Raw genomic sequence first — 10,504 nt, forward strand, 5'->3', positions numbered from 1 at the left:
GGAGGTCTAGTGCTAGAATTATTGCTCTCGCATTAACTGTCGTGGTGATACTTCACATGTGGTGCGAACACCCTTTCCTTATGCGTGTATGACCTAAGTACGCTTTACATATATATATATTTTTTTTTTTACTCTGTCCCTTTTTTAAATTTTTTTCTTAATCATTTTTTTTTTTTCCCTATTACAAGGAATGTAAACATCCCTTGTAAAATAAATAAGGACAGGTCCTCTTTATGGAGAGATCTGGGGTCAAAAAGAGGGGGCCCACCCCCTTCTGCTGCTTCTGAAAGCATTTCAGCGGCTCATGAGCTGCTCTGAGTGCTTTCATGAGAGAGCCAGCCGCTGGCTGGAAAAAAAAAATGGGGTTATGACCGATACCTTCAGCCATAACCCCGGTAAACCACTTGCAAACCGCAAAGTATGTATACGTATTGCAGTCGGCAAGTGGTTAAGATCACATTGCATTAACTCATCTTCAGACATCATTGGGTTGCAATTCCATCGTGCACTGGCAGTGCGTCATGCAGTACATACAAATTTGCATTTTCAGCAGGCTGTATTAACTCACTATTTACCTGAACATTGTTAACCCTTAAGCAAAACATTATACTCAGTTTTCCCCCGTGTTTCCTCACTATACAGGGTACTACACAGCAGCAAGTCCTTCTTGGAAGCAGATCTCCTCATCAAACTTCCAACCACTTCACCAGTATTAAACTCAAAAAAAGTCCCTTTCACATTTTTATCAGGAACAGTCTTACCACTCCATTTGGCGTTTCTCTGAGTGTATCTCCCCATTCAGCCACCGGATGAAACCACAGACATCCTGCTAGGTATCACAAGCTTTCGGACATCCCAGCCCTCTTTGTGGGGACGATGAGCCACCTCTTCACTGCAGCTTCACCACCCAGATGATACTTCCTCTCTTGTTTCCCTGGGAGACCATGCACTCCCAACAAAGCTTTCCTAGCTCTCTCCAGACTGGATTGCTGGTTGCTTGTCGCAGCCCATCAAACAGTACACTTCCTGGAACTACGCTGGCAGGAAAGGCTGTAGCAACTCAGCCCAGCGGCCTCTGGGCCACGCTTTGAATGAAGCTATATTCTTAAATTCAGCCAGGAAGTCCTCAATATGATCCACAGGTAACATAGGCTGTATGAAGTCAACCCCACAGCTCAGTCCTTCGTTGCCTTGGGCAACAGTACGCATCTTTGCAGTCCTGGACACAGTTCTCCAGAAAAAAATGTTGACGTACTGTCTCTTTAAGGCTGCGAGACAATACACTTCTAGCTGCTCACACAGCAAAGCACAAACAGACCGTCTCTGGCAACTCACGGTTTTAGGCATGAGAGGGTCTACCGTTTTCTTTGAGCCCTGGCATTCCTCCACCAATTGTGACAAGTTGGGGAATTTGTAGCTCATTGGTAGTGTCAAAGAGCGAGTTACTTCAGGCCACAAATATGTTTTTGGGCTTTTTCTGCCCACTTTTATGTAAAACAAAGCTATTCAAGTGTAAATCAAAGTTCACACTTGAATAGTTTCCCATGCAGGGGGTTCTCGCCATCAATGCAACAAAACATAGAATTCGGCCCTGTGGCTCTCTTTGCAGCTTTACTACTCAGGCCTCATGCCTTGGTCCTCCAGACTGTCAAACACAAAGTGCCAGTGCTCGTGCACTAGGCATTGTACCTTTGACAGCTTGACTGTTTCTCCTGCAACTCCCAGCTGCTACATCCTCAAAGGCCCGGGCCTTTGTCTGTCCTGACCTGGATAGTATGGTGCGACATGAACCTCACAGCTCCCTTCACACGCTGATCCCCTCGGGAGGGTGGGCCCCCCTGACCTCTAACGCTGTCTCTAACATAAACCCAGCACACACCTGCCTCAATTGTGTGCCTGTTTCCTGCAAAATCTGACCTAGGCCTAGCCGCTGTAATGCTTTAACAAGCAGCGGGAGGGGGGCTCCTGTCTTTCACAACTTGCTTGGGATCTCCCGGACCACTAGAAGACCCAAGCAATCAGCCAGCATGTCCACCAGCTGATCAGTTAGCTAAACAAAGCCAGGAGCGGCTTTGATAGACTCTCTGCTATAGTAACCCAGAAAGCGATGACGTGACATCCCTTCTAGTTTACCCAGATGTCAATGGCATCATTTTTAAAAAAACAAAAGCAATAAAAAACACTGATCTTGGTGTTTTTAATGCTTTTAAGTGCAGAGGAGGGATTTGGGGTCTTATAGACCCCAGATTGCTCCATAAAGTCTATTGCTGTCACAAGGATGTTTAAATTCCTTGAGACAACAATAAAAGTGATACAAAATTGAATTTAAAGCATCAGTGAAAAAATAAAATAGATGAATAATTAAAGTGCCCCCGTCCCTCCGTGCTCATGCACAAAGGCGAACGTGCACTTCGGTCCCACATGCACGCAAACAACAATCGCCCCACACATGTGAGGTATCACTGCGAATATCAGATCATGGGCAGTTATTCTAGTACCATACCTCCTCTGTAAATTTAAAGTGGCAACCTGTGAAGGCCTTTAAAGCGTCACCTATGGATAGTAAAATTGACGTCGTTTGTCGCCGTTGCACGGGCGTGCGCATTTTTAAAGCATGACATGTTTGGTATCGATTTACTCAGCATAACAACATCTTTTATATTTTATTTTAAATATTGGTTTGTTTTTTATTTATTTTTTTTTTTTTTTGCATTAAATTCAAAAAAGTTTATTTTTTCACAAAAAAATGCCGTTTGAAAAAGCGCTGCACAAATACCATGTGACATAAAAAATTGCAAATCCCATCATTTTATTCTCTAGGACCTTTGCTTCAAAAATATATGTTTGTGGGTTTGAAGTAATTTTCTAGCAAAAAATACTGATTGTTTCATGTAAACCGTGCCAGAAAAGGCCGCTCTAGAAGTGGATATGATTGCAACTGTTTTATTTTCACTGGTCCTGCAAAATACAACAAACTTTTATCGTGAATGAAGATTTGGTCGATGTGATAAATTCTAAATTTAATGCTATCTAAACCCAAAAGCAAAATATGTCTGCTTACCAGCCACCAGTAGGATGTGGTGGCTTCATTCGCCGTCCTGTTGTTTTTTTTTTTTTTTGTTTTGTTTTGTTTTTTGATTAACTTTTTTTCCTTTTTATGTGCACCTGATGACCCCGCCCTTTCCTAGGAGGATGACACTCATGCACACAACTGTATCTATGGAGAGAACAATGTTATCGCCTTTAAGCTGTTCTCCTTTTTTGGACTACAAGCACCTTCTCTTATTTCCATTATATGGGGGGAGTGTCTTGTAGTTCCCAGATTACATCTGGGAAAGCTGATAACCCTTTTTCTTTTTTTTTTTTTTTTTTTTTTTTTTTTTTTTTTTTAGTATTAGTACACTAGAAGTAAGTCAGGATTTCTGACAGGGTCAATATGTATTTTCTCGCACTTGCAAAAAATTAAATAAGCCCAAAAAAAGTAAACTAATGCAGCCACCACATCTAAGGACTTGGTTAGCTACAATATGTAAACATTTTGTTCCTGAGTTTAGATATACTTTAAGTTTTTAGCATTGCCGTCTATGCTCTTTTGTTACAAGATTACTTCACCAGACCAATAACTCATTTGTAATTCCCTTCCTTTTATCTTCAGGTATGGCTTTCCCAACGAAAGGCTAAGAATTCAAGAAAGTCTCAAATGACCCCTTCATTGATCATATGATTTTAATTTTAGCAGTTGCCTAGTTTCATCAGTCTTGAAAAAGAGTATTCGTGAAACTTTGCCTAGCAGTCAGTGACTTACTTGCACTTATTTTATTTTTTATTTTTTTTTATTTTGCACATAGATAAAAATCCTTTGATCAATATTTGATTTAGTCTATACATTTAAGTAGCAGCGAGTGTATAGTAGAATACTGACTGCTAAGCTTTCTCGTTTGCACGCTTTACTAATCACTTAATTAATGTGGTTTCTACTTCTTGACTTTAGATATTAAGATTCAAAATAATTTAAACATATATAAAACTGGATTATTTTTATTATAACTGATGTCAGTATTAAAGTATAATAAAACTGCTCATCGCAGGTAAAGCACTTCAGTGATTATGTGAATAGTAAAGCTTCATTTTTCTTGGGTCTAACTGATTTCAAAAGAAAGTGGTAAATGAATGCATTATGATGCCCTTTAGTGTTACAGGTGCTTGCACATATCAACTGAACTCACAGGGCGGAACAGGTTAAGGCCAGATGTACAACATTAAATGCAATGTTAATCAGCACGCGTATCATTCACATACTGTAGCAAAGACTCCAAACTACTGTGCCTTAACGTGATGCTTTCTAAGCCTAAATGTTTTTGCAACAAATCTCCATGTAAAACTTTGTTTGATTAAACCTGCTGTTTATGTTGTGTGTTTTATTGAATGTTCTGTTTTCTAACTTTGTCTTGGTAATTACAATTTAACTAGGTGCGGTGGCAACTAAAGTGCGAAGGCATGATATGCGGGTCCATCCTTACCAAAGGATTGTGACCGCAGACAGAGGTTAGTTTAGCTGTGTAGTTTTTGCTTTGACAAAATGCTATTTCAGTAAGTTAACTTTACAACACCACACCTAATTTGCACCCCAACTACACTGAGCAGACACTGAGGGATTGGTTTTTGTGGCATATTATCCTTAATTTCTGTTTCCAGTTTTTTTTCCTTGATGACTATACAGCAGGTGCTTTTACAAAAATAAAAGATACTGCTAACTGTTGGTATGCAGGATTTAGTATGGTGTTGCAAAGCAATGACGACGACCTAACTGTAAAGGTAGTTGATGCATTTATTTGGGCTGAACGAATAGAACCTTCATCTCTGAAAAGAATGCCTACTGAGTATTCTTGCAGATAACTAAAGGTGATGGCTTAAAATTAAATGAAAGACCATTTTAAAGTGTTTTACATTTTTAAAGTTGAAAGTGGGCCTACCCTAAACCGCAAGATATGGCATGTCAGCTACATGTCAGTTGAATGTCTGATATATACTGAGATTTACTAGTTTTAGTTCTAGTTTTAGAAATAAAGTGGGGATCCTTATAGCCAATAAATACTCTTTGAATCTCAAGAGCTTTTGTTATGACATTGAAGCATACATTTAGTTGTATGAGGTGTAATTTCAGACATTAATTGTTTTGGATAAGTCAACTTTAAATGCATCACTTTTACTAAAGTGATTTGCACAGGTAATTTGTTCACCTCTCATTTGAACTATTACCCAGTACAACCTAAGCATTCTAAAAGAGTTTTTTTGTTTTTTTTTTTTTTTTTTATCTTGAAAGTGTGTACAACAAATTAACATGCATAAATGACAAGACTGAAGCTTCAAAAATATATTGCAACCTATAACCTCTATACAAAAAATCATTTATTTAGTTTCCCATGTACTAAGGGGTCATTTGAAGAGCTTATTGATGGAAGAATTGCTTGTGTGCAGCCTTTTCAGTTCTGAAATGTTTTTAAATTCAGCCCGATGCAAAAACTGCTTTTATGATTACACGTTCTTGATTATTGAAGGGCAGCCAAGTGAATGGTTTCTCATTATATGTATGTTACAATATCCTGTTTAATTGTTGTAAAAAACCAACTGAAATACATGTTATAATCTGTATATGATGTTGCACAGTTATTAAACCTGTGTGTACTGTGTATAGCCAGGGACTTTGCAGAGGATATATCGCAGGTATGCCAGTACATTTTGCCACCTGATCTTGCAGTAATACTGCATGTATTTAACCTTGTAACAACATTTAATGGATCTTTTAATCCAGTTATAAATGGTACATTTCATTAATGTACAATAAATCATATAGGTATACATGTCATTTGACTGTATAAAGGCACTGTGGTAATAATAAACCACATTTTTTATTTATTTAGGTTCCTTCTGCTTAATCAAAGGGCAAAATATTCAACAATTCCCAGTTCTTACTAAGAACTAAAGGGAATAAACTTTAATGTTATTGTTCCAACATGACACTGAAATACTGGAAGGGAAAATTAGTAATATAACTAAATCAAGGACACGTGTGTTTTTAGTTTTCCCTTTTTAAAGCTGACCAATAGCTTTACGTCTTTAAGACAAAGCTATATTGAATCTACTGGATTTCATTTTACGAAATGCCACAAGTCTGACTTTGCACTGATTTTTTTTTTTTTCTCGTTGACATCTCCTCTGCTTTAGTCATTATGGCAACAGTACAAAATAAAGCAAATTGAACCTCATAATATATAGTAAAGCTGTTGAAAGAGTCTTAAAAAAATACTACTGTTAAGTGGACCAAGTTTTGTGAAGGAGAATGTGAGTTACTAAGGAAGGAAGAGCTCAAAAAACACTGAGAATGTTAACTTTCCACTTGAGAACTTTTTATGTTTTACTGTATTTTTTTTTTTAAGAAAATAGTATTTACAGATGGCGTAAGAAATATAAAGATATAATGCAGGAATGTATATGAAATGACAGATTTTATTGTATTTGCAGAGTATTAGCTTTGAAAATAAAGAGGGCTGTTTGTAGTTATAAATGCTTTATTAGTGTATTAGATTTTTTTTATGTACTTCAATTTTTTGAGTCTAGAAATATATATATATATAAAAAAAAAATCCAGGACTTTTACAGTGTTTACATACAAAATGCATTTTATATGTGTCCTATATGTGTAAATTAGTATTTCAACTGGAAATGCTGCCAGTAGCAATAGCATTATAGCTGTTCCTGGTTCAGATGATGCCTACTGTGCTAGACCAGAGTTTTATTGCTTTGTATTATGAGGCCAAGATATTTTGTGTTTTGTAAATAGAAAATGAGCAATAAACATTTATTGAACAAAACAAATTTGTTTGGCCCATAGTTTATGTTAAAATGTTTACTTTTATTTAAAAAAAAAAAAAAAAAAACTTTAAATTCATTGCTCTTAACAAGTTAATAATCACATCATCATTAATAATAGATGCTTCAATGCTTGCACCTGTGGGAAGTACTAATGCTTAATAGCAGTCAGATACTGATTGTGTGCACTGACTGTCTCGAAATTTCTAAGTTTCAAGCTGATTCATCATTTTTGTCTCCAATTTCCGACTGCTACTAACCATTAGCCCTTAGTTTTTTATTTCCATTTTTTCTTCTTGTTAACCAGTTTTATGGGTGTGGGCTCCTTCTTCACACATTCAAATCATGATACCTGGTGTCATGATTTTGTTGCATTCTGTAGATTGTGTCAATCAGTATGTCAGTATTAAACATGCTTGTTTTTTTTTATTAGTTGTGATTAGTTTTTTCATGTTATTAAACAGTCACTAGCTGAAACTAATCTCTTCTCTATCTTTTCTTTCTTTTTTTGTTTTTGTTTTTTATTTTTTGTTTCTAACCACCCAGCCGCCACCGGCAACTAACCTATGACCTTCTGACCTCTGAATTCTTCACCCAATGATGACCTGACCATGCCTGCCTGCTGATCAGTTAACTGGTAATCGCCTCTGCTTGTCTGTCTTCAGTGCAGCGAGCTGAGGCATTTGTCCGTTCGTCTTACCATCTAACAAGACACACAGAGAAATAGTTTTCTTCCAACTCCTTTTTTTGTTTGTTTTTTGTTTTCATCCCCTGATTGGGTGAAAGTGATTCTAGAACCTGCACTGAATTATAGAAAAGCAATAAGGTCCATTTCAGCCCTCCGCACTGATCATATTTTAGTGTCCTAACCAAACGAACGGTCTAAAAGCTTCACCTAGAGTACTGGCAAGACATCTGATCCTCAACTACCAATGACAGAGGCAGTTACTGTGAGAAACTTTTAGGGAACTTTATTTTGTCTTTTCTCTTGTATTGTGAAGTAAGAAGCTGAATGTACTGTGTTGTGATGATGCATCATGCATGAACCTGATTGGTCAGGGATTTCACTGGTGAAGTTAATTACATATTTAAGAAAATTATTAAAATATAAATTAGTATTTAGTCACTACAGTGCCCTCCCAGGGTCAAAACATTGCAATCTGTTCTCTTTGTAATATTGCCTGCCAAATTTGTTACATTGATAAGGGTGCCATGAAAAAAATTATAATATTTTAACCTTTTAAAATTATACTGCAACACTGGTATACAAAAACAACTGTTGTGATGCAATTAGCAAAGCATTACTTTTAAAAGCCTCAAGTAATATTACATTGGTATAAGGTACATGCATTATGTATCACGTTACTGGGCAAACTGTTCAAGTATTTGTTTTTAGACCTCCCTGTATAGAAACAAACATTAAGGATGTAAAAGCCATGCTTGCCTATTGCTATATAATTGTAATGAAATTGTAGATATAAGTGTAGTGCATTGAAAAATTGAACAAAATTAGATACTTTTACTATACAAGGGTGCTGGTGCAGAAAAAATATATTTTTGGAAATGTAGCATTTTATACTTTCAAGTGTTATAAAAAAAAATAGGAAAAAAAAAAAAAGAAAACCCTTTATTGCATTGAATGATTTTTGGTGGTAGTCAAGGAATAAGACCAAAAAGAGCCTTTTTGTCTTTTTTTTTTTTTTTTTTCTCCAACTTTTTTTTCTTTTTATTTTCAGCATTGGTATAAGTTCATTAAAACAAGTGCCTTATTTTTCTCCATGATCATTTAGTCCAGTGTCTTGTATTTTTTTTTTTTTATTCAGGGTTAAGGGGGTATATAGTTTTTTGCCAAGCAAGTTTTAAGAGGCCACATCTAATTCGTGAGCATTTTGAGACATTCTAACATTTTAATCTTGCAAGTTAGTCGCTCAGTATAGTATGTATTAAATATAAAGACAGTCTGTAACCGATACTGTGCTTTGCCAAGATATTTTTAAGTAGATATTTTTATTTTCAACTTAGGAGATGTCAAATTTTGTATTAACATGTGTCAACCTATTCGGATCAATTTTATAAGTTTCAATAGTTTAGCCATGGCACTTGAGTGCCATTTTAAAAAATAAATAATAATTTGGCAAAAACCTAGCACATTTTCATCACCTTATCAACGTTTATGTTTATTCTGTTTCTTATGGAAACTCTGGTAAAGGTCAAGCAGTAAATCTAAAATTTTTAGATTTCAAAACCCCTTTTGTGGTGACCTCATGCTTTTTTGTCACACTGAAGCAAATTAATAGTTATAATTTACTATGCAACAAACATTCATCCTATCCTATTCTATTCAGAAGCTAGCTTTTATTTAACTTTCCACCAGCTTTTGTCTTCCTGGTCATTTTTATTCTATTTTGTTTTGTTTAATTATATCAGATTTCATCCCTTTGCTGGGAACTGTTTGAACAATTTTGCGACACTTGCGCATTTAGAGAGATCAACTAGTTTTAAAATCAGTATTTGATCCAGTTTCATCTCAAGCTGCAATAAACCTGGATATTTTTTGTCATTTTATTTTATTTTTTTATTTTTTTTTTTTTTTATGGTGGATAAGGTGTAAGTCTATTGAATAGATATGTGACACTTAACTTGAGTGCTATGAACAAACAAATGGGTCAACTTTAAAAAAAAAAAAAAAAAAAAAAAGCATGACTTATGAAATCTCCAATTGCCTTGGATTTCAGTATTATAAATTTTATGTTTTTATTCTTATTAGGTAGTTTTCAGTCTTTAGTTTTTCCTTTGACAGTATTATCATTTTTTTGTTTTTTCTTTAGAATGATTAGATGGGAGTGTCACTGATATGTAACCATACAGATTAATTGTATGTCTTTTCTTTATTACCTTAGTAGTTTCATGCTATGTATGTATCATGCCAACCTATTGCCTAAAAGAACCTGTAAAATAATGTATTTACAGCCATTGTTACAAGTTTATAATGTATTTTTCTATCTTGTTTTATATGTATGTTATATAACATTCAAAAGGAGTTTTTCCTGGTTGAGAAAAAGGATACAAAAATGTAAACCCACGATTTTGATAACTAAAACGATGCCAATTGTTTTGCAGTACTTTATTATATCGGGAGTGTTGTCTTTCTTGGCTTTTAGTTAGCAACTGGACGACATTAGACATATTGGGTTTTAGTTGGGTTTTTACATGGCTTGCGTTTTAATTCTTTGGTTCCTTGCTGTTTCTATTAACCCCATAGCATTATTTTAATAAATGTTATAATACCAAGATACTAACTCTGGACTTTGTCTGTTTATTAACATTGTATGTTTCGTTAAAATAAGATCTACAAGGAAAACAAGAATGTAAAGTCTTGAATTACAGGACTAACACTGAAGAGCGTGACCACAGATAACCCAGCGTTACTTGTTTTAATATTGTTTGTCGCCTGACATTCTGCACATTACTTTGAAAGTAGCTATGGATGGTTAATCTGGCCTGATCTCTTGCCAGTGTGTTATAGTAGTGGTTGGAACAAAATATTCTCTACCACACCAGGCATTTGCTTGTCCTTGGCTTCACAGCATCTGCATTACTAATGTCACAGTTCCTTCTTGTTCTTCAAATAATC

At 35.5% G+C, this 10,504-nt stretch overlaps 1 protein-coding gene across 13 annotated transcripts in view; it reads left to right on the forward strand.

Annotated features, from left to right (window-relative positions):
• Positions 1 to 10,165, forward strand: part of QKI (QKI, KH domain containing RNA binding) — a 279,038-nt gene extending 268,873 nt beyond the window's left edge. For 10 of the 13 annotated variants that reach the window (XM_073627474.1, XM_073627476.1, XM_073627477.1 and 7 more), the window contains 2 exons: positions 4,471 to 4,545; positions 7,417 to 10,165. In XM_073627474.1, the coding sequence (XP_073483575.1) occupies positions 4,471 to 4,545; positions 7,417 to 7,433 (92 nt within the window). In that variant the 3' untranslated portion in view covers positions 7,434 to 10,165. Of the gene's footprint in view, positions 1 to 3,655; positions 6,348 to 7,416 lie in introns of those variants that run through there. The other 3 variants (XM_073627480.1, XM_073627485.1, XR_012243934.1) reach the window with 2 other exon arrangements.
• Positions 10,166 to 10,504: the final 339 nt, after the last annotated feature.

This window comes from Aquarana catesbeiana, linkage group LG04 (genome assembly GCF_042186555.1).
Source record: "Aquarana catesbeiana isolate 2022-GZ linkage group LG04, ASM4218655v1, whole genome shotgun sequence".
Lineage (NCBI taxonomy): Eukaryota > Metazoa > Chordata > Amphibia > Anura > Ranidae > Aquarana > Aquarana catesbeiana.